The 25,432-nt window shown below is 39.2% G+C and overlaps 1 protein-coding gene across 2 annotated transcripts; it reads left to right on the top strand.

Moving 5' to 3' along the window:
• Positions 1–369: 369 nt before the first annotated feature.
• On the top strand, positions 370–6,074 carry LOC131502774 (P antigen family member 3-like). Of its 2 annotated transcripts, none has more exons than XM_058713731.1 (5): positions 370–492; positions 1,561–1,652; positions 2,517–2,625; positions 4,427–4,577; positions 5,963–6,074. In XM_058713731.1, exons 2-5 carry the CDS (start codon positions 1,569–1,571, stop codon positions 5,964–5,966), a joined length of 348 nt encoding a protein of 115 aa, XP_058569714.1. In that variant the 5' UTR covers positions 370–492; positions 1,561–1,568; the 3' UTR covers positions 5,967–6,074. The 2 variants fall into 2 exon arrangements, with proteins under 2 accessions (XP_058569714.1, XP_058569715.1); XM_058713732.1 differs by lacking the exon at positions 370–492 and adding an exon at positions 1,430–1,449.
• The last annotated feature ends 19,358 nt before the right edge of the window (positions 6,075–25,432 follow it).

Raw genomic sequence — 25,432 nt, 5'->3', positions numbered from 1 at the left:
ACAGCAAACCCAGAAGCATGGAAGGGAATGATTGATCAAAGCATGTATAAAAATAGTATTAAAGTACTTAGTATCTATTTTTGTTACAGATATCTTTCTGAGAAACATTCAGCACTAACGGTGACTTGTAACTGTCTGTCCCCAAAGTATCTGGTTGCAAAAGAGAGCTCGGGCAGGAGGAAAAAGGCCACTCTTCAAGCACCATGTCGGGAACTCTGCGGACACTGCCTTCCCACGCCTTGGCTGCAGGCGTGGGAAGAAGTCCACGAACATTGCATACACCCACGTCAGTACGCATACACCCAGTCAGTACGCACATATCCACGTCAGTACGCACACACGTTGCACCAGGCCTTTCCTGCGCATGCCCATTGTTAAGAAAGACCGTTGCTGAGCACGCGCCCTGCTGCCCACGCGTCCTGTGAGCAGAGCTGAGGAAGAAGCGGTGGTGTGGGCGGTGTCGTGATCTTTCTGGCTGCCTGCCCTCAACCGGTAGGTCCACAAATCAGTCCTTCCAGGACTTTAAGTGTGAGTGACTGTGAGGAGAGTGCCAGTGGGCCTCGGGCGGGTCGGGACGGTAGATCTGTGGCCTCGGAGGAGGAAGTTGCTAGGAGTTAGCGTTCTTCTCCTCACAGGCGTCGCGGCCGCCATGGCCCTCGTCCTCGTGGCGGTGGCACGGGGACAAGTGAGGACAGCTGGCGGCCGAGGACGGGGGAGGTGAAGACAGGGTGGGTCTTGGGGGCGTTCTTTGAGGTATCTGAGTCCTGCAAGCACCTGGAACTGCCGGCGGAGCACTGAAGCCAGAGTCCTCAGTGGGACCCTGGGTGGGAGGCGGGCCAGGCGGTACAGAACAGGTCTGGAACGGGTGCCTGTGGGCGGGGGTGGGGAGCGGTCAGTAGGTTAAGTGGCTGACGCTGGATCTCAGGTCAGGTCTAGATCTCAGGGTGGTGAGTTCGAGCCCCACCTGGGCTCCAGGATGGCCGTGAAGTCTACTTAAAACAAAAAACAAAAAACGGTGTGTGGGGCTGGAAACGGGGAACGGTGTGGGGTTGGAGCTGCGTCCCGGAGATTTGTATCGCACTGTGCAGGGTGTCAAGGGAGGAGCCGGCTCACTGGTCAGTATCGAAACTAGACACCTTGAGCCCTGGTGGTGGGAAGACAGCCATAGGCAGTACGCAAACGATTAAGACTTCTCTGTGTTCCAAGGAAACCTTATTTAAGAGGCAAAATGGGCCCAGTAACTGGGAATGTGGAAACAGTAGCGACTCAGGTTTAAATATCCAGCATTGTTTTCTCACATGCCTTTATGATGGGGAATCTAGCTGTGAAACTAAGCCTCGCGTTTTCTCCTGTCCTTAAGGTGATTTGACTGCCAGTTTGGCCGATGTGAATGATCTTGCAGCCCGTTTATTTGGTGTGACCACAGCATGTACACTATCCTTACGCAAGGTTGATTTTGAAAGTATTTTCAAAGTAAAAAAAAATTAAAATGTTACGCCTTGGAGGTGGTGTACCTAGCCTTTAGAATACATTTTCCAAATACTGATATTCTACTTTCAGGGTGAAAAATGAGTGGGCGTGTGAGAACAAGGTCTAAATCTAAACAAAGAAAGGATGATGGCAAGGCTAACCAGCCAGCTGCACCTGTGGCTGTGAGTACTTCAGCAATTGATGTTCTATACCATCAGTTTATTTCTCTGAAAATTTTGTTGACCTACCAACGTACAGATACAGTGATAAAAGTTTCTTTGCTGGGAAGGGGCAGGAAACATTGAACCAGAAGGATTCCATACTTGTGTTCCCTGGGTAAATATACCCTATGACTCCTTTGTCATGCTTACTAACAACAAGTTGTACGTATCCATCCCAGCATAGTTTAAAATAGCCTCCAGAGTGCTTGTGGGTACCTCTTCCGGGTAGCCACTCTGTGGGAAGAGTAACTCTTTTTTAATTTAAATTTTACTTAGCGTACAGTGCAATATTGGCTTCAGGAGTAGACTTCAGTGATTCATCACTTACGTACAACACCCAGCGCTCATCACAAGTGCCCTCCTTATCACCTGTCACCCATCTGTGCCATCCTCCACCCCCACCTACCTCCATCAAGCCTCACTTTGTTCTCTATCCTTAAGAGTCTCTTGTGATTTGTTTCCCCCTCTCCTTTATTGTTACTTCCCTCCCCATATGTTCCTCTGTTTTATTATTAAATTCCACATATGAGTGAAATCATAGGGTACTTGTTTTTCTCTGATTGACTTCTTTCACTTAGCATAATACATTCTAGCCCCATCCACATTGTTGCAAATGGCAAGATTTTAATACCTTTTGATGACTAATATTCCATTATATGTATGTGTATATAAATGGCCATATAACTTTTAGGAATACAATATAGAATTATATTTTATAAGTGTTTTTATACTTATTTATTATTTGATATAAAATGCGTAACATAGGTTTATATTATTGGCATGCATTAATGCAACTTTTTGTTCACACACACACGCACACCCTAGGCCCAGCAGCCCAGTGATGAGCAGCCTCAACAAAGGGAGGCACCCACTGAGTGTCAGGATATTATGCCGGAGCGAGAGAAAGCAGTTGAAGAAGCACCTCTGGATGAAGGTGAAGGGAAAGGGAAAAAGAATGCTTATGGGGGCACAGGGTATATTTTTGCATCACGCATTATGACGTAACAGGACAAAACAAAACCTTAGAAGAGAATCTCAGCCATTTCCTGAAAATTGTTTCAAAATGTGAATAGAGTATAGTTTACAGCTGTATTCACTCTAACGAATTTCCCCTTTTTCTTCAAGATTTAATCTGCTTGAACATGCAGTCTGTTCTAAATCAGAGGAAACTGTTTACTACAAAAGTATACATTTTTTCACTAGTTGAATGTGTTCTTCTTAGAACATTTTTGCGTGGCCTTTTCCTTCCCTGCATCAAAAGTGTAAGCTGGTTTTAACAGTGTGTGCAGAGTGCCGAGTCAGCATATCTTATAACATCAGGAATAAAGAAGATTTGCATAGGGATGGTAGCCTCATTTTATAAATAAGAAAACTAAGGTTCAGGGATTGTGGCTTGCCAAAGACTGCTTGACACATGGAGACATAACTCAGATTTCATTACACGGTTTTTGTACTTCCTACCATCTGTGTTGTTATACCAAAATGTGAGTGCTTTTGTATAAAATGCATTAAGACTCAAATGTGTCTGTACTGTAAAATAGCGTAGTACAGGCACAGGAATAAATGAAGTTCAGTGGAGCAAGAGATAGACTCCAGAAAAAGGCTCGAGGAATGACAGCCACCATTTCCTTTGCTTAATCATTTGATATGGTACACTTGGGAAACGCTGTATAATTTGGGAGACTGGCATATAGGTAAACTATATTAGTGTGATTTTTAAGTGGCTTTAGGAGGTGTTTAACAACTTATGATTAGGAAAATCAAAAGTATCTTAAAAGGATCATGAAACGGAAATTACCAGCTTCCAAAGAAAGTATTTTCATCAAATACTTGTATGGAATTATTGACATCATTCAGGCCATGGATTATTTCAGGAATTCGCTGGTGAGAGGTTTCTACGATAGGACTGATGACAAAGTCCATTAATTTCTTTCCACCCTGCTCCCTTTATTCTCACTGTAAGACAGAAGTTTGACTATAAGTCACTAATATTTTGCTGTTATTTTTGATACTTGGTTCTCTGCATGATTCATTTATCATAAGTTATAGAGAGAGACTTTGCCCCTAAATCTAACTAGTTAAATTTCACAAAATAGCTTTCAGGTTGCTCCAATAGGAGATGTATGTCACTAGTGTAGGATTTGTCATAGGCCCACAAATGCACTCAGCTAATTGTTCAGGAAATTAAATTTTAATTTTCATTAAAATCCTATCCATGGAGCAGGGTGCCTGGGTGGTTCACTCAGTCAGGTGTCACACTCTAGATTTTGCCTCAGGTCATGATATCAGGGTTCGTGAGCTTGAGCCCCGCATCCAGCTGTGCACTTAGGAGTGCAGAGCCTGTTTGTGATACTCTTCATTCTCCCTCTGTGTGCCCCTCCCCTGATCATTCTCTCTCTAAATAAATAAATAAACTTAAAAAAAATCCTGTGCATGGTGTACATTTAAGATTTCTTAGCTGATGCTCTCTATTCTTAGTACACTGTGGTAATATAATGCAAATGTAGATTTAGTGTGGTTTCTCTTTAGATTGTTATTTGAAATAAGGTTTCATATTACAGGAAAACAAAGATGGGAAGTCCATCTTTCCATCGCTTTTTTTGTTACCCTAAGTCTACAGGCTTGTATTTCATATAATGGCAAGAATACATATTATCACTTCTTTCTTTATATTTTATGTTTACTCCTTAAGTTGATTATCTTTTTTTTTTTTTTTTTTTTTTTTTTTTGGTAAGGCCCTGACCTGGAATCTGGTATCCAGGAACTGCCTGTGCCAAAGAGTGGGGGCAAAAGTGAAGATGACAGTGATGTGAAGGGGGCGGATGTCCCAACACTGGAGCCCGTGAAGATGCCTGAAGCAGATATGTTATCCATTGAGAATGCAAAGTATGCAGATATTTTCCTGAATATTATATCTTTACTTATGTAGATATGACTTTATTGATACTTTAATGACAGAGTTTACACATAAAGGTAACTTTCATAAGTAGTTCAGACCCGAATTTCCTGACTGCCTGACTTATACCCTATCAGATGTAGACTTAAATTGGGTCAGAGCCTTCTTAAATAATAAAAAATGAAACCATTTCCTTTTTTATAAAGTGTAAATACTGGGGCGCCTGGGTGGCTCAGTCAGTTAAGCATCTGACTCTTGATTTGGCTCAGGTCATGGACTCACAGTTTGTGAGATTGAGCCCCACGTTGGGCTCTGTGCGGACAGCATGGAGCCTGCTTGGGACTCTCTCTCTTCCTCTCTCTCTGTCCCTCTCCCATTTGTGCTGTCTCTCTCTCTCACTCTCTCAAAATAAGGAAATAAACTTTAAAAAATAAATAAAATACACTGTAAATACTTTAACTGATGGCTACTTAAATTCAGAATCTTCTATAATTTCCTCTTTTAAAAACCACAAAATGGATTTGGAGTAAATACCAGTTTGTATGAAATATGCTGAGGCACTGAAGTAGGTTCTAATACCAGCTCTAACATAAGCTGTGTGATTCTGGGAGGATCCCTTCACTTCTGAATGCATCTTGGCTCATATATTTAGTGATTTCAAACCAGATATATTGCAGTCAGTTTTTATTGCTGATTTTTGCATTCTGTGGTCCTATTGGATAATATACATGGAATACAAAAATCTTCCATTTTGTATGATTTATTTGTCATCAGATAACATCTTTGGTCAAATTTTAACATCTGAGTTGAGATTTCATTGCTACTGAGAACCAGAAAACACACTGCTTGATGTTGGTTTTTCTCTATGGAGACCTGGATACCTGTTCTTAAATTTTGTCAGACTCTAAATTATTGTGGCTCTTACAGAACACGTGCATTTTGAAACCTTTCCCCAATGAAGGCTCAAATGACTGAGTGATAAAATGGCAAGAGATAGTCTAGTTTCTAGTTTCTGCACTCTCCCTACATCAAGTAGGGTGCAAGCATGGGTGTTATATGTAAGCGATGAATCCCTAAATTCTACTCCTGAAACCAGTGCGACACTAGATGTTAACTAACTTGAATCTAAACACAAAGATAAAAAAATGAAACTACCTTTTAATAGGTTTATTTCATTTTATCTGTTCTGAACCTGAAGTGTTTTTTTTCTTTTCTTGTACCTACAGAAAGTGTGGTGTGTTCCAAAAATGTTGGTAAAGCATACGCTTGGAATTCTATCTTATAAAATAAAAACTATAGTGTCCTCTGTATATCATTAATTTAATGTAAATAAATTCTGCTGAGTAATGTTTCCAACTCTGTGTCTGTCTTACAGGTGAAGGACAACCGAAAGTGTAAGCAAGAAGAAGCTGAAACCATGCAAACTGCTCTCATGTAGGAAGGACACTTCACTGTTAAAAATCCCTCAATAAAATCTTACAACTTTCTCCAAAGACTCTTTTCAACCCTGTGTTAAACTTACTCTAAGTATTAGATGCTATTGAAAATTGTGTCATTTTTTGAAATTTTGTATTCTGATTGAGCTGGTAAGTGCAGATATATCTGTACATCAATACTCTCTCCAGAAGCCTTGCTACATAGGATTTAATGCCAGAGGTGTATGTCAACATCCATTATGAGCTTCCACATACACAATTCTATCATCTTTGAATACTAACAGTTTGTGTCTGCTGTTTTAAACATTACCCCCCCCTCTTTGTTTTCTCATTTCACAATATTGGACAGACCCACCCAGTACAGTGTTGGGAAGTATTGGTAAATAATGGACATCCTTGTCTTATTTCTGGTAGGAATTAGAAAATTTTTAGCATTTGACTATATTTACTGTGACATAAAAGAAGTTCCATTCTTAGGTTAGTTTCCTAACAACATTTCTATTGAATATATGTTGACTTTCATCAAGCACTTGTAGAACGTTTATTGAGATGGTTGTAGCAGTTTTCTTCCATTAATCTGTTAACGTAATGAATTTCGTACATATTTTCGTATGTTTAATTTTTTTTAATGTTTATTTAGTTTTGAGAGAGAGACAGACAGACAGAGCGTCGGCCAAGAAGTTGCAGGGACACAGTGAGACACAGAATCTGGAGCAGGCTCCAGGCTCTGAGCTGTCAGCACAGAGTCTGACGTGGGGTTCAAACCCACAAACCGTGAGACCATGACCTGAGTTGAAGTCTGGCGCTTAACCGACTGAACCACTTAGGCGCCCTAATGTTTTCCTATGTTTAAGTCAACCATATGCTACTGGGAGGGAATGTTCATGATCTATGATCTTTCTGAATAACCTACATCATATTAATTAGGTTAGAATTTGTATTAATATCTTCATGAGTGACATTAGCATCTACTTTTATTTCGTATACACTCTTGGATTTTAGTATCATGGATATACTGGCTTCATAAAATTTATTGGCATGTAAGACCTCTTTTTCTATCCTCTGGATCTGAAGAACCTGAAAGGCTATGAGTAATGTTGGACTAGAGTTTCCCATGTTCAGCTGTCTCTGGATTGCATCTTTCTTGGAAATTGGACCCTACCTAAATGGCGGGGAACCTCCAGATCCGCATCATTTCAAATTTGGTGAGGTGCCCATCTTCCCTGCAAGATGCCTCTAATGATGCCATCACTCTGAAAGCTACCTCCTCCAGTTTCTACGCTGTTCTTAATCTTCTATTCCCAGAAAGTTAAAAGTCATGGCTCTGTTATAACTAGATAATTTTGATCTGTGCTCTATAATTGTGAATAGCTGGCCCTCCACTGATTGTGCGCGCTTAGGACAAGAGATCCATTTATTGAGTTTTTTAAAGAATGAGTTAGTATAAAAACTCCTCTATTGATAGCATGTATACTATATGTCAGTGTCTTCTTTCTCCTAGGTTCCATACATGTATAACTTCATTTAATCTTCACAAAAAGGTGTGTCAGAGTGTACCCACAACTTACTTTTGACTCTAATAAGCAGTAGATTTCGGGATTCAGTTCTAAGAAGCCCTTGGTCATCCTCAAAGTAAATACATCTGGAAATGTTGGCCAGGAAAACTGATGGTGTACATGATGACGATACTGGCAATCTGACGTTTTCATAAAAACTTAGAGTAATTTTATAATGTCTGACATGAAGGGCTTTGTCCTTTTGAAGGCAAGGTTTCACAAAATGTGGCACACAGACTTCACATGGTTTTCCAGATGATTTCATTGATACAAAAAAAAAAATTAAAATTTTAAAATAATAGCAGACTTATTTTACTGTGCTATAATATAATAACTACAACACCAAAGCTATTTGGAACAGTTTATCCAAAGACAAAGAATGATGTCACAGGCCCCATGGCAAAAAAACACAGATCTCTTGCAAAACTTCTTTCTTCAAAAGTTATTTAACGGCAGGGATATTAGCCATTCTTACAGGTGTGCGGTGATATCTCATTATAGTTTTGTATTTTGTATTTGTATAGACTTGTATTTGAAGAGTGATGTTGAGCGTCTTTTCGTGTGTCTGTTGGCAATTTGGAGGTCTTCTTTACAAAAGTGTCTATTCATGTCTTCTGCCCATGTTTTAAATTGGGTTATATGTTTTTTTGGGTGTTGAGTTTTATAAATTCTTTCTATATTTTGGATACTAACCCATTATCAGAAATGTCATTTGCAAATATCTTCTCCCATTCTGTAGGTTGCCTTTTAGTTTGGTTAATGGTTTCCTTCCCTGTGCAGAAGGTGTTTATTTTGATGAAGTCCCAGTGGTTTATTTTTGCTTTTGTTTCCCTTGCCTCAGGAGACATATCTAGAAAGAAGTTGCTACCGCGGATGTCAAAGAGGTTACTGCCTGTGTTCTCCTCTAGGATTTTGATGGTTTTGGGTCGCACATTTAGGCATTTGATCCATTTTGAACTAATTTTTATTTTTTAATTTATTTAAATACAAGCTACATAACATACAGTATAGTCTTGGCTTCAGGAGTAGAACCCAGTGATTCATCTCCCCCATGTGACAGCCAGTGCTCATCCTGAGAAGTGCCCTCCTTAATGCCCATCACCCATTTAACCCATCCTCCCACCCACCCACCCCTCCAGCAACCCTGTTTGTTTTCTGTATTTAAGAGTCCCTCTGGTTTGCCTCAGACAGAGAGTTTGTATTTCATTTTTGGGTATGGTGTAAGAAACTGGTCCAGTTTCATTCTTCTGCATGCTGTTGTCCAGCTTTCCTAACCATTTGTTAAGGAGCCTTTTTCCTCATGGATATTCTTTCCTGCTTTATCAAAAATGAATTGACCATATATTTGTGGGTTCCTTTGTGGGTATTTTATTCCATTCCATTGATCTATGTGTCTATTTTGGTAGCAGTACCATACTGTTTTGATCACTACAGCTTTGTAATACAATTTTATGTCCCAAATAGTGGTGCCTCCGGGTTTGCTTTGCCTTTTCAAGGTTGCTCTGGCTATTCTGGGTCTTTTGTGGCTCCCTATCAGTTTTAGGTCTGTGACAAATGCTGGCAGTATGTTGATAGGGATTGCATTAAATGTGTAGATCGCTTTGTGTAGTTTTGACAGTTTATCAATATTTGTTCTTCCAACCCACGAGCGTGGAATGTCTTTCCATTTCTTTGTGTCATCTTCAATGTCTTTCATCAGTGTTTTAGAGTCTTCAGAGTACTACAAGTATTTCACCTCTCTGGTTAGGTTTATTCCTAGGTATCTGATTGTTTTTAGTGCAATTGTAAATGGGATTGATTCCTTAATTTCCCATTCTGCTGCTTCCCTATTGCTGCATAGAAATGCAACAGATTTCTGTATGTTGATTTTTGCATCCTGTGACTTTATTAAATTCATGTATCAGTTGTAGCAACCTTTTGGTGAAGTCGCTTTGGGGGGGGTGGGGTTTAAACAAGAGTATCATGTCTACTGCAGCAGAAGCAGCAACGGGTGTTGGCAAGGATGTGGAGAAAGGGAAACCCTCTTGCACTCTTGGTAGGAATGCAAACTGGTGCAGCTACTCTGGAGAACACTACAGAGGCCCCTCAAAAAGTGAAAAGTAGAACTACCTTATTGTCCAGCAGTTGTACTACTAGGTATTTACCGAAAGAATACAAAAATACCACTTCAAAGGGATACATGCACCCCGATGTTTATAGCAGCATTATTTGCAATACCCAAGCAATGGCAACAGCCCAAGTGTCCATCAACTGATGATGAATGGATAAAGATGTAGTATAGGGGTACTGGGTGTCTCAGTAGGTTAAGTGTCCAACTTCAGCTCAGGTCAGGATCTCACAGCTCGTGGGTTCGATCCCCACATCGGGCTCCGTGTTGACAGCTCAGAGCTTGGATCTTGCTTCAGATTCTGTCTCTGGCTCTCTCTGCCCCTCCCCCACTTTCTCACTTTCTCTGTCTTTCTTTCAAATACAAACATTTAAAAAATTTGTTTTAATATATAGGAGATTTTATATATATATATATAATGGAATATATATAATATATATAATATATATATTCCATTATATATATATATATATTATAATTATAATATATATTATATTATAATATATATAATATATACATATATACACACAATATATATATAATATATATACAATATAAATATATATACATATAATATATATATAATATATAATATTATATATATAAGTATTATATAAATATATATATAAATTATATTATATTATATATAAATATATATAAATATATATTATATAAACATATATAAAAATATATATATATTATATATATAATATAATATATATATAATATAATATAATATAATATAATATAATATATATATATAATGCAATATTACTCAGCCATAAAAACTAATCAAACCCTGCCATTTGCAACGATGTGGATGGAGCTAGAGAGTATTATGCTAAGCAAAATAAGCCAGAGAAAGACAAAAATCATATGATTTCACTCCTATTGTGGAATTTAAGAAACAAAACACATGATCATAGGGAGAAAATAGAGGTAGTCAAGCCAGGAAACAGACACTTAACTACAAAGAGCAAACTGATGGCTACCAGAGGGGAGGCAGGTTGAGGGGTGAGTTAAATAGGTGATGGGGATAAAGGCGTGCTGTTGTGATGAGCACTGGTTGATGTATGGAAGGGTTGAATCACTATATTGTACACCTACAACTAATAGTAAACTGCATGTTAACTATTTGGAATTTAAAAAGTTAAAAAAGTAAAATTAGTAACTGTAGTAAAATTCCAAAAATAAACAATGGCATGATCAGAGAAGCCACAAATCCCTGTTTCCCTCTACATACATCTCTATCACCCTAACGATACAGAAGCCTGGCTGTACCTTACACCCCTATTACTGTACACAATGCAAGAGTTACATCTGTGAGCTCCTATTTGCAACCTCACATCCAAAAAATATTTCTGCAACTAAGGGATATACTCAGAATTCACCATCCTTACGGAATGGCAGTAGATTACAAGCAACAATTGTGTACTCACAGAGTTTTAAAATATTTCCTGGTGAAAAAGACTGATAGTCTAAGGTTCAAATTAAAAGTGAGACTTAAGTTGGGGTGTTCTGCTTTGCCACAAAATATGTGGGAGTTCTCTATGTTGTGGAGCTGGATGAATATACTAGGGCACAGGTAAAAGGAAAGAAAAAGGAACCAGGGGGACTGCCTACTGTCTCCCTATAGGCTAAGGCATGAAAATAGCAATGGAGTTCAGTCCTGCCTCTAACACACACTGTGTGATGGTGGGAAAAGTATTTACATCCATTGGGACCATTTCCTCATATCTAAAGTAGAAATCACAATACTTACACTAAATGATTGCTATGAGGAATCAATGAGATAACATATATGAAATAGGCATTATATTGTAAATGGCTGTGGCTTATTATATTCCTTTCATTTAAACTTTCAAATAGTTTTTATGTTATTTACCATTACAATTATATCTCTAGTAAGAGACACATATTTTGAATTTCAAGTAGGGATACAAAGCTAACTTTTTAAATGATTTGAGCTAGAAACTTATTTGATTTGCTTGTTTTAATTACTTTTTTTATTTGAGTATAGCTAACACAATGTTACATTACCTTCAGGTGTGCAACATAATGATTCAACTTCTCTATATCTTATGCTATGCTCACCACAAGGGTAGCTACCATCTGTCACCATACAGTGCTATTACCACATCGTTGACTGCATTCTTTATGCTGTGCTGTTTATTCTCGTGGCTTATTCATTCCATAACTGAAAGCCTGTTTTCCCACATCATTTCACCCATTTTGCCCCTCCCATTATACCCCTTCTCTCTGGCAACCATCACTTTGTTCTCTGTATTTATAGGTATAATTATGGTTTTTGTTTGTTTATTGATTTGTAGGTTTTTTTAGATTCCACACATATAAGTGAACTCAAATGGTATTTGACTAATTTCACTTAGCCTAATACTCTCTACATCTCTAGCTCCATCCATATTGTCACAAATGACAAGATCTGTTTCTTTTTTATGGCCGCATCATATCCCAGTGTGTGTGTGTGTGTGTGTGTGTGTGTGTGTGCGCGCGCGCGCGCGCGCATGTGACTGTGTACCACATCTATGGACACTTAGGTTGCTTACATATCTTGGCTATTCTAAATTATGCAATAAACTATGCAAAAATGAGTGTTTTTATGATAGTTGGGTAAATACCCAGTACTAGAAGTATTGGATCATATGGTTTTTCTATTTTTAATTTTTTAAGGAACATCCATACTGCTTTTCACAAGGTTATTTAATTTAAATAAATATAGTGATGAAATAGCAACGACAACGATGTCAGATGTGGCATCCAATCTAAAGTGTGTTTGTAAATAACTGAGGTCAGACAAGGCTGATCTAAGTAATGGCATGTGCTAAAAAATGCATTCCTTCTTATGTGTGATGCCAAAAATAAAATAAGTCAATATTTGATCAGGCAACCCACACAACTCAAAACCAGAGTCTATCTGTCATGTGGTCAGGTCATCCTTAAGTAGCCCAGCAGATGCTACCAGGACCACATGGTTAACTACAACAGCTGTTATGTTGGCTTTTTACAGTCCCACAGACTTGGGTTGGTAAGATGACAGTGAGACCAATGGTTTCAGACAGTTTATTACTTACAGACACAGCGAAAGCAAGATTGCCTTAGTGTCAGTACCCTGCATCCCTAGCCCCCCAGGAATAGACACTGAATGAGAGTTGTTCAGTGACAGACACCATAGGTCTTGGGTCTCTCTGCTGGTGAGAAGCTCACAGCAGTACCCTAATGCAGTGAGTATCTTTGTAGCCCACAGATGTACTTTCAGAAGCCTAAACTCGACTGAAGCCAGGGATGGGTGAATAATGACTTGTGTCAGCCTCCGGCTAGATAGGTAGTCAGGTGTGAAACTACCTGGTGGCGGTTTCTCATTAGACTGCTTAGCTCCCCTTGCTCCAAGAGGATTCACATGGTGTTCTGCCAAAACTCAGGTTCCTGCAGTCTAGCTTTGCCTACATGGCCCAAGTAAGGACATGCAAAGTTGTCAGGGCACAAAGGCAGAGACGGTCCCACACAGTCCCTGCCTCCAAACAAAGGGCCATATGTATGGTTCCTACAAGTATAAGTTGTGTAATATTGACTCCTATATAGACCAGGTGCTTTTACTGTCAGGATCGTTACAAAATATTAACTAATTCAGTACACACGGATTGATTCCTAACATGGTTCAGGAAATATCTGTGATGCTGGAAATTAAAAGAACCAGCAATGTGCAGTGCTTGCTACAAGGGATATAACATAGGTGGGGCAGACAAACAGAGAGAAGTGGGGTAACATGCAAAGGAGAAACACAGGAAAAGGACCCAGAAAGAACAGTTTCCTGGGTGGCCAGGAAACAGGAGGAAAACCAGGAGAGAAGACTCACTGTCAGAGTGAAAGAGGTCCCCTGGATTCCCACATCCACGGATCCCTGTGTCTGCATACATGATCCTGCTGATAGAAGGCTGGGTGACATCTATGCCTCACACTTAAAACTAAAATAAGCAGTTTGCCTCAGACTTAACAACTAAATGCAGATCTTTGAACAAGTGGTAGGGCACCAACACTGCCCCACAGTCAAAAATCAGAGAATAACTTTTGACTCTCCAAAAGCTTAACTGCTAGTAGGCTACTTTTGATGAGAATCCTTACTGATAACATAAACAGTCGACTATCATACAGTTTGAATGTTGTATGTATTAAATATTGTACTCTTATAATAAAGTAAGCTAGAGGAAAGAAAATGTTATTTGAAAAATCATGAGGAAGAAAAAATACGTGTCGAGTACTGCACTTTATTTATCAAAAAGTAAGTCTGAATATAAGTGGACCTGTGTAGTTCAAACCTGTGTTGCTCAAGAATCAGCCGTAGTCAGAATGGCTATTTCATTTTAATGAAAATTAAAAAAATATATCATTCTGCCCAGTTATCCTCATTTCTTTAAGAGAATAACTAATGATAAAAAAGATAAGTATCTTATTCAAGGTCAACACATTTGTCCCTTTAATTTCTTTGATCAGTATTTTATGGTTTCCACTGTACTGTCTTTTAACTCCCTGGTTAAATCTATTCCAAAGTATTTTATTATTTCTGAGCATATTAAGAATGGGCCAGTTTCCTTTATTTTCTCATCAAACATTTCCTTATTAGTGTATAAAGATGAAATTGATTTCTGTATGTTTATTTTATGTCCTGCAACTTTATTACAATTGTTGATTAGTTACAACGGTTTTTTAAATGAATCTTTGAGGTTTTCTACATACAAACTCATAGCATCTCCAAAAGTGACATTTTGACTTCTTCCTTTCCAATTTTCATGTCTTTTTCCCCCTTTTTCTTGCCTAATTCCTTTAGTGATGACTTCCAGTATTATACTGAATAGCAATGGCAAGAGTGGGCATCCTTGTCTTGTTTCTGAGAGGAAAAGCTTTCAAACTCTCTCCATTGAGGATCATGTTAGCTGTGGGTTTGTTGTAGGTGGCCTTGATTGCATTGAAGTTTCTTTCATCCTATGCTCAATGCATTGAAAGTTTTTATATGAAAGGGTGTTGAATCTTCTTAAATTGCTTCTTCTGTATTTATTGCAATGATCTTGTGATTTTTATCATTCATTCTAATAATGCAATGTATTACTGTGGGGAATAAGCTTAGGAATTCCCTGATTCCTGTACTGATGGGTTAACAAGGCATAAAGAATCACAAAGCCATAGGATGCTCACACCAAAGCTTGGGTAAACTAGATTAGGCAAATAAGGGTGTGTGGGGGAAGGCCCCCAGGATAGAGTAGGAGGGGCAAAGGCCCCCAGAATAGAGTATGGGGGGCAAAGGCCCCCAGGATAAAGGGAGGGCAAAGGCCTCAATACAAAAGTATATGAGGTAAGCAAGATTAGCTATTCACGGCAAAAACACCCCCAACTTAGTACTATAGCAGAAAGCCGCTTTCAGGAAGGAAGGGCCAAATTAGGTAAACAGGTAAGTAGGGCTATAGACTGCTGCAGGTGAAGCTGCCCAGAGCGGAGCTAATTAGCAAAAGAATGGTGCCTTCTTGACCCTGAGTTTACGTGTGTTCTATCTGTCTTATCCCCTAGGCTAGCTAAGATAAACAGACACGGTGCCTCATATCTACTGTTAATATCCATCTGCCCGGCCCCAGGATTTTGGTTTATATTGACCCAAACCCCTAACGCCGTATATCTTCAAAACCACCTTTCCCTCATGCCCATGAGTTAATGTTCACAGATTCATTGTCTCTTTGTGCAAGCCCATCACGTTTGTAAGCCTTCTGATCTTAATAAATACGGAACACAGACTCTTATTTGGGGCTCTTGTCTTCTCCCGGACATTAGCCATCTCTCTCATTTTAATCCTGTGTCTGCTCTCTTGCTGGACAAGAGAGAACTTTAGACCCAGAGTCTACGACATATTACGTTTATTGATTTGCATATATTGAACTGTCCTAGTAGGAATATATCCTACTAGGTCATGGTGTATAATCCTTTTGATGTGTTCTTGAATTTGGTTTGATAACATTGTGTTGAAATTTTTTACACTTATATTCATCAGAGATGAATTTTTCTTTTTTCTGCCTACAGTTTTCTTGCAGTGGCTTCATCTGGTTTTGGTATCAGGATAATGCTGGCCATGTAGAATGAGTTTGGAAGAGTACCCTTCTCTTCAAATTTTCGGCAGACTTTGAGAAGGCTTGTCTTTGATTATTATTATTTTTTTTTAATATTTGGTAAAGTTCACCTGTGAAGTCATCTGGTTATAGGGTTTTCTTTTTGGGAGGTTTATGATATTTAATTCCACCTCCTAACTCATTTATTGGTATATTCATAATTTTTACTTCCTCATGAGTCACTCTTGGTAGAATGTAGGTGTAGAGGCATTTATCCATTTATACTAAGTTATACAATTTTTTGGAGTATAAATGTTCATAGTATTCTCTGATGAAGTTTTTCATTTCAGTGGCATCCTCTGCAATGTCTCTTCTTTGGATTCTGAGTTTCTTTCACTACTTTTGCTTTCTTTTTTTTTTCTTTCTCTAGTGTACCTAAAGTTTTAGATACTTTATCACTTCAAAAAAACAACTGTAAGTTTCATCAATATTTTCTATTGTTATTTTGTCTTTTTTCCCCATTTATTCTGCTTTGATATTATGTTCTCCTTCTGCTTTTGGCATGAATTATTTGTTTTTACTGACGCCTTGAGGCATAAAGTTCGGTGCTTTACTTGAGGTCTTTTTTCTATATCTCATGTTCATTGATTAGAACAGTAAATATTGTTCAAATGTTCATAGTACTTAAAGACAGCTATATATTCACTGCAATCACTATCAAAATACCAATGGGGACTCCCAGGGAAGATGGCGAGTAGGAGGATCCTATGTTCACCTCATGCCATGGATACACCTAGATAACACCTACTACCAGTGTAAATAACCCAGAAAACGACATGAAGAATGGCAGCACAGGCTCTCAACAGCCAAATGTAGTGAACAATCCACACTGAAATGGGTTGGAAGGGAGGAGACATGGTTGGGAGCCACAATAACCCACCAAGACTGCTAGAGGGAGGGACAATGAGGGCAAGGAGAATGAAGAGAAGCAAACCTCACACTAGGTATCCCAGACATGGGGACCCACCACACTGGAAAGATGAATCCTCATGACATTTGGCTTTGAAAATCCTGTAAGAACTTCCTGAGTTCTTACAATCAGTGGAGCTTAATACCTGATACTTTAAAATCAGCAGGCTCTGCTCTGGGAGAGCCTGAGATCGGTAGCGTACTGAATCCCTGCCCTTAAAGAGACAGCATAACAAACAGCCCCTGGAGAGATAGCAGAGAAGCAGCAGTTTGAAAAATGCCTGGAGTAAAATACATAAAACTGTTAAAAACGAGCATAAAGGAACTGATCGATAATAATACAATAATAGTAGGGGATTTTAACACCGTTAAAATGGACAGCAATGGACAGATCATCCAAACAGAAAATCAACAAGGAAACAGTGGCTTTGAGTGGCACACTGGACTAGATGGATTTAGCAGATATATTCACAACATTCCATCCTGAAACAACGGAATTCACATTCTGTTCAAGTGTACATGGAACAGTCTCCAGAATAGATCACATAGTAGGCCACAAAAAAAAAATCTGAACAAATTCAAGAATATCAAAGTCATACCATGCATCTTTTCTGACCACAATGCTATGAAACTAGACGAAACACACACACACACACACACACACACAAATCTGAAAGAGCACAAATACAGGGACATTAAATAACATGCCACTAAACAATGAAATCGTCAACAAGGAAATGGAAAGAGAAATTTTAAAAAAGTGCATGGAAACAAATGAAAATAAAAACACAATGTTCCAAAACCTCTGGGATACAACAAAAGTGATTCCTTGCAGGGAGTTTATTGCAATACAGGCCTAATTCAAGAAGCAAGAAAAATCTCAAATAAACAAGCTAACCTTGTGCCAAAATGAGCTAGAAATAGAATAAATAAAACTTAATGCAAGTATATGGAAGGAAATAATAAAGGCTAAAGCAGAAATAAATGATAAAGAAAACAAAAAAATACTATAGAACAGATCAATGAAACCTGGATTGAGTTTTGTGAAAAACGTCAAGAAAAATCATAAATATGTAGCCAGACTTAATGAGAAAAAAAGAGAAAGGATTAAAACAAATAAAATTACAACTGAGAGAACAGAAACAAGGACAAACCCCACAGAAATACAACGATGACAGAATGTTATGAAAAAATGATATGCCAACACTCTGGAAAACCTGGAAGAAATAGACAAATTCCTAGAAACATATAAACTACCAAACCTTAAACAGGAAGAAATAGAAAAATTGAACAGACCAAAGAAATTGAATCAGTAATTTAAAAAACTCTCAACAAATAAAAGTTCAGGGCCAGATGGCTGCACAGGTGAATTCTACCAAACATTTTAGGAAGAATTAGTACATATTCCTCTTAAACTAATCCAAAAAGGGTAAAGGAAGGAAAACTTTTGAATTCATTCTATGAGGCCAGCATTACCCTGATATCAAAACCAGATTAAGGGTCCACTAAAAAAAGAGAACGACAGGCCAACCCTGATCAAAGTTGATGAAAAATTCTCAACAAAAATACTAGCATACCAAATCCAACAATACATTAAAAAGAAATCATTCACCAGGGGCAGGGGGGTGCCTGGATGACTCAGTCAGTTAGCTTCCCAATTCTTGATTTCTGCTCAGGTCATGATCTCATGGTCATAGCATCAAGCCCCACGTTGGGCTCCATGCTGGGTGTGGAGAAAGAAATATATTTAAAAAAAATACATTTAAAATATGGTTGTAACTGGAGCTGAAGAAGGACATTCTATCATAATTAAAGGGTCTATACACCAAGAATATCTAACAATTATAAACATTTATGTCCCTAACGTGAGAAAACTCAAATACATAAATCAATTAATCACAAACATAAAGAAACTCATTGATAATACCATAAGAGTAGGGGACTTAAACACCCCACATATAGCAATAGGTTGTAATCATGTAAGATCATGTAAGCAGAAAATCAACATGGAAACAGGGGCTTTGAATGACACACTGGACAGGATGGACTTAAAAGATATATTCAGAATATTTCATCTTAAAGCAGCGGAATACACATTGTTCTCAAGTGCACATGGAAATTACTCCAGAATAGATCACATACTGGGTCACAAATCAGCCCTCAACAAGTACAAAAAGATCGAGATTACATATTTTCAGAACACAACGCTGTGAAACTCTAAATCAACCACAAGAAAAAAACTGGAAAGACCAGGAATACTTACAAATTAAAGAACATCCTACTAAAGAATGATTGGGTGGGGCACCTGGAAGGCTCAACTGTGCTGAAAGCTCAGAGCCTAGAGCCTGCTTCAGATTCTGTGTCTCCCTCTATCTCTGCCCTTGCCTTGCTCTCTCTCTCTCTCACCCTTACTCTCTCTCTCTCTTTCTATGCCTCTCTCAGAAATAAACATTGAAATTTTTCAATATGAAATTTATGTCAAATTGGTTTCCATACAACACCCAGTGCTCATCCCAAAAGGTGCCCTCCTCAATACCCATCACCCACCCTCCCCTCCTCCCACCCCCCATCAAACCTCAGTTTGTTCTCAGTTTTTAAGAGTCTCTTATGCTTTGGCTCCCTCCCTCTCTAACCTCTTTTTTTTTCTTCCCCTCCCCCATAGATTTCTGTTAAGAGTCTCAGGATCCACATAACAGTGAAAACATATGGTATCTGTCTTTCTCTGTATGACTTATTTCACTTAACATAACATTCTCCAGTTCCACCCACGTTGCTCCAAAAGGCCATATTTCATTCTTTCTCATTGCCACGTAGTACTCCATTGTGTATATAAATCACAATTTCTTTATCCATTCATCAGTTGATGGACATTTAGGCTCTTTCCATAATTTGGCTATTGTTGAGAGTGCTGCTATAAACATTGGGGTACAAGTGCCCCTATGCATCAGCACTCCTGTAGCCCTTGGGTAAATTCCTAGCAGTGCTATTGCTGGTCATAGGGTAGGTCTCTTTTCAATTTTTTAGGAACCTCCACACTGTTTTCCAGAGTGGCTGTACCAGTTTGCATTCCCACCAACAGTGCAAGAGGGTTCCCGTTTCTCCACATCCTCTCCAGCATCTATAGTCTCCTGATTTGTTCATTTTAGCCACTCTGAAAGGCATGAGGTGATATCTGAGTGTGGTTTTGATTTGTATATCCGTGATGAGGAGAGACGTTGAGCATCTTTTCATGTGCCTGTTGGCAATCTGGATGTCTTCTTTAGAGAAGAGTCTATTCATGTTTTCTGCCCATTTCTTCACTGGGTTCTTTGTTTTTCGGGTGTGGAATTTGGTGAGCTCTTTATAGATTTTGGATACTAGCCCTTTGTCCGATATGTCATTTGCAAATATCTTTTCCCATTCCGTTGGTTGCTTTTTCATTTTGTTGATTGTTTGCTTTGCAGTGCAGAAGCTTTTTATCTTGATGAGGTCCCAATAGTTCATTTTTGCTTTTAATTCCCTTGCCTTTGGGGATGTGCCAAGTAAGAAATTGCTGCGGCTGAGGTCAGAGAGGTTTTTTCCTGCTTTCTCCTCTAGGGTTTGGATGGTTTCCTGTCTCACATTCAGGTCCTTTATCCATTTTGAGTTTATTTTTATGAATGGTGTGAGAAAGTGGTCTAGTTTCATTCTTCTGCATGTTGCTGTCCAGTTCTCCCAGCACCATTTGTTAAAGAGACTGTCTCTTTTCCATTGGATGTTCTTTCCTGCTTTTTCAAAGATTAGTTGGCCATACTTTTGTGGGTCTAGTTCTGGGGTTTCTATTCTATTCCATTGGTCTATGTGTCTGTTTTTGTGCCAATACCACGCTGTCTTGATGATAACAGCTTTGTAGTAGAGGCTAAAGTCTGGGATTGTGATGCCTCCTGCTTTGGTCTTCTTCTTCAAAATTACTTTGGCTATTCGGGGCCTTTTGTGGTTCCATATGAATTTTAGGACTGCATGTTCCAGCTTCGAGAAGAATGCTGTGCAATTTTGATTGGGATTGCATTGAATGTGTAGATAGCTTTGGGTAGTATTGACATTTTAACAATATTTATTCTTCGAATCCATGAGCACGGAATGTTTTTCCATTTCTTTATATCTTCTTCAATTTCCTTCATAAGCTTTCTACAGTTTTCAGCATACAGATCTTTTACATCTTTGGTTAGGTTTATTCCTAGGTATTTTATGCTTCTTGGTGCAATTTTGAATGGGATCAGTTTCTTTAATTGTCTTTCTGTTGCTTCATTATTAGTGTATAAGAATGCAACTGATTTCTGTATGTTGATTTTGTATCCTGCGACTTTGCTGAATTTATGTACCAGTTCTAGCAGACTTTTGATGGAGTCTATCAGGTATTCCATGTATAATATCATGTCGTCTGCAAAAAGTGAAAGCTTCATCTTTGCCAATTTTGATGCCTTTAATTTCCTTTTGTTGTCTGATTGCTGATGCTAGCACTTCCAACACTATGTGAAACAACAGCAGTGAGAGTGGACATCCCTGTCCTGTTCCTGATCTCAGGAAGAAAGCTCTCAGTTTCTCCCCATTGAGGATGATGTTAGCTGTGGGCTTTTCATAAATGGCTTTGATGATCTTTAAGTATGTTCCTTCTATACTGACTTTCTCAAGGGTTTTTATGAAGAAAGGATGCTGAATTTTGTCAAATGCTTTTTCTGCATCAATTGACAGGATCATAAGGTTCTTATCTTTTCTTTTATTAATGTGATGTATCACATTGATTGATTTGCAAATGTGGAACCAGCCCTTCATCCCAGGAATGAATCCCACTTGATCCTGGTGAATAATTCTTTTTATATGCTGTTGAATTCGATTTGCTAGTATCTTATTGAGAATTTTTGCATCCACATTCATCAGGGATATTGGCCTGTAGTTCTCTTTTTTTGCTGGGTCTCTGTCTGATTTAGGAATCAAAGTAATACTGGCTTCATAGAATGAGTCTGGAAGTTTTCCTTCCCTTTCTATGTTTTGGAACAGCTTAAGAAGGATAGGTATTATCTCTGCTTTAAACGTCTGGTAGAATTCCCCTGGGGAGCCATCTGGTCCTGGACTCTTATTTGTTGGGAGAATTTTGATAACTGATTCAATTCCTTCGCTGGTTATGGGTCTGTTCAAGCTTTCTATTTCTTCCTTTTTGAGTTTTGGGGAGTGCGTGGGTGTTTAGGAATTTGTCCATTTCTTCCAGGTTGTCCAGTTTGTTGGCATATACTTTTTCATCGTATTCCCTGATAATTGCTTGTATTTCTAAGGGATTGGTTGTAATAATTCCATTTTCATTCATGATTTTATCTATTTGAGTCATCTTCCTTTTCTTTTTGAGAAGCCTGGCTAGAGGTTTGTCAATTTTGTTTATTTTTTCAAAAAACCAACTCTTGGTTTCGTTGATCTGCTCTACAATTTTTTTAGATTCTCTATTGTTTATTTCTGCTCTGATCTTTATTATTTCTCTTCTTCTGCTGGGTTTGGGGTGTCTTTGCTGTTCTGCTTCTATTTCCTTTAGGTGTGCTGTTAGATTTTGTATTTGGGATTTTTCTTGTTTCTTGAGATAGGCCTGGATTGCCAAGTATTTTCCTCTCAAGACTACCTTCGCTGCATCCCAAAGCGTTTGGATTGTTGTATTTCCATTTTCATTTGTTTCCATGTATTTCTTAATTTCTTCTCTAATTGCCTGGTTGACCCATTCATTCTTTAGTAGGGTGTTCTTTAACCTCCATGCTTTTGGAGGTTTTCCAGATTTTTTTCCTGTGGTTGATTTCAAGCTTCATAGCATTGTGGTCTGAAAGTATGCATGGTATAATTTCAATTATTTTCTACTTATGAAGGCCTGTTTTGTGACCCAGTATGTGACCTATCTTGGAGAATGTTCCATGTGCACTCGAGAAGAAAGTATATTCTGTTGCTTTGGGATGCAGAGTTCTAAATAGATCTGTCAAGTCCATCTGATCCAATGTATCATTCAGGCTCCTTGTTTCTTTATTGATTCTGTGTCTAGATGATCTATCCATTGTTGTAAGTGGAGTGTTAAAGTCCCCTGTAATTACCACATTTTTCTCAATAAGGTTGCCTATGTTTGTGATTACTTGTTTTATATATTTGGGGGCTCCCATATTCGGTGCATAGACATTTATAATTGTTAGCTCTTCCTGATGGATAGACCGTGTAATTATTATATAATGCCCTTCTTCATCTCTTGTTACAGCCTTTAATTTAAAGTCTAGTTTGTCTGATATAAGTATGGCTACTCCAGCTTTCTTTTGACTTCTAGTAGCATGATAGATAGTTCTCCATCCCCTCACTTTCAATCTAAAGGCGTCCTGAGGTCTAAAATGAGTTTCTTGTAGACAGCAAATAAATGGGTCTTGTTTTTTTATCCATTCTAATACCCTGTTTTTTGGTTGGAGCATTTTTTCCATTTACATTCAGTGTTATTTTAGAAAGATATGGGTTTAGAGTCATTGTGATATCTGTAGGTTTCATGCTTGTAGTGATCTCTCTGGTACCTTGTCTCACAGGATCCCCCTTAGGATCTCTTGTAGGGCTGGTTTAGTGGTGATTAATTCCTCCAATTTTTTTTTGTTTGGGAAGACCTTTATCTCTCCTTCTATTCTGAATGACAGACTTGCTGGATAAAGGATTCTCGGCTGCATATTTTTTCTCTTCATCACATTGAAGATTTCCTGCCATTCCTTTCTGGCCTGCCAAGTTTCAGTAGATAGGTCTGTCTCTAGTGTTATCAGTCTCCCTTTATATGTTAGAGCATATTTATCCCTAGCTTCTTTCAGAATTTTCTCTTTATCCTTGTATTTTGTCAGTTTGACTATGATAATTCATGCAGAAGATCGATTCAAGTGACATCTGAAGGGAGTTCTCTGTGCCTCTTGGATTTCAATGCCTGTTTCTTTCCTCAGATCAGGGAAGTTCTCAGCTATGATTCGTTCAAGTACCCCTTCAGCTCCTTTCCCTCTCTCTTCCTCCTCTGGAATCCCAAGTATGTGTATGTTACTGCGTTTAATTGTGTCACTTAGTTCTCCAATTCTTCCCTCATACTCCTGGATTTTTTTAATTTCACTTTTTCTCAGCTTCCTCTTTTTCCATAATTTTATCTTCTAATTCACCTATTCTCTCCTCTGCATCTTCAATCCGAGCTGTGGTCGCCTCCATTTTATTTTGCAGCTCATTTATAGCATTTTTTAGCTCCTCCTGACTGTTTCTTAGTCCCTTGATCTCTGTAGTGGTAGATTCTCTGCTGTCCTCTATACTTTTTTCAAGCCCAGCAATTAATTTTATGACTATTATTTTAAATTCATTTTATGTTACGTTGCTTAAATCGTTTTTGATCACTTCGTTAGCTGTCGCTACTTCTTGGAGTTTCTCTTGAGGAGAATTCTTCCGTTTTGTCATTTTGGATAGTCCCTGGAGTGGTGCAGAACTGCAGGGCACTTCCCCTGTGCTGTCTGGAGTAACTTGTGCTGGTGGGCGGGGCCGCAGTCAGACCCGATGTTTGCCCCCAGCCCACCGCTGTGCCCACAGTCAGACTGGTGTGTACCTTATCTTCCCTTTTCCCAGGGGCAGGACTCACTGTGAAGTGGTGTGGCCCCTCTCTGGGCTACTTGCACCCTGCCAGGCTTGTGGTGCTGCTTCGATGGGATCTGGCATATTAGCCGGGGTGGATCCAAGGTGCACAGGGGTAGGAGTGGCAGGCTTAGCTCGCTTTGCCGTCAGTGGTCCCCTGTGGGAGGGGCCCTGCAGCACCGGGACGGATGCAGGCAGACCCGTCAGAGGGATGGATCCACAGAAGCACAACGTTGGGTTTTGTGCGGTGCAAGCAAGTTTGGTGACGGGAACTGGTTCCCTTTGTAATTTCAGCTGGGGGGTGGGAGAGGGAGATGGCACTTGCCAGCGCCTTTGTTCCCTTGCTGAGCTGAACTCTGTCTTAACGGGCTCGACAACTCTCCCTCCTGTTGTCCTCTCGCCTTCCTGCTCTCCGAGGAAAGCTGTTGACTTATAACATTCCAGATGTTAAGTCCCGCTGGCTGTCAGAACTCATGCAGTCCTGCCCCTCAGCTTTTGCAAGTCAGACTCGGGGGCTCTGCCTTGCCAGGCAGGCTGCCCCTCCACCGCCCTGGCTCCCTCACGCCAGTCCGTGTAGCGTGCACTGCCTCTCTGCCCTTCCTACCCTCTTCTGTGGGCCTCTCGTCTATGCTTGGCTTCAGAGAGACCATTCTGCTAGTCTTCTGGCGGTTTCCTGGGTTCTTTAGGCAGATGTGGGTGGAATCTAAGTGGTCAGCAGGATGCGGTGAGCCCAGCGTCCTCCTACGCCGCCATCTCCCTCTCAAACATTAAAAATTTTTATTGAAACTATGAATGAATGGGTTAACCAAGAAATTAGAGAAGAATTTTAAAAGTACATGGGAGCCAATGAAAATGAGAACACGACAGTCCAAACCACTGGGATGCAGCAAAGACAGTCATAGGAGGGAAGTATATAACAGTCCAGGCCTACCTAAAGAAGGAGGAAAGGTCTCAAATACACAACCTAAACTTATGCCTAAAAGAGCTGGAAAAAGTACAGGAAACAAAGCCCCAAACCAGCAGAAGAAGGGAAATAGTAAAGATTAGAACATAAATCAA

Source organism: Neofelis nebulosa, chromosome X, assembly GCF_028018385.1.
Source record: "Neofelis nebulosa isolate mNeoNeb1 chromosome X, mNeoNeb1.pri, whole genome shotgun sequence".
NCBI lineage: Eukaryota > Metazoa > Chordata > Mammalia > Carnivora > Felidae > Neofelis > Neofelis nebulosa.
Note: the sequence above shows the minus strand (reverse complement) of the source record. Positions and strands in the feature narration are given on the sequence as shown.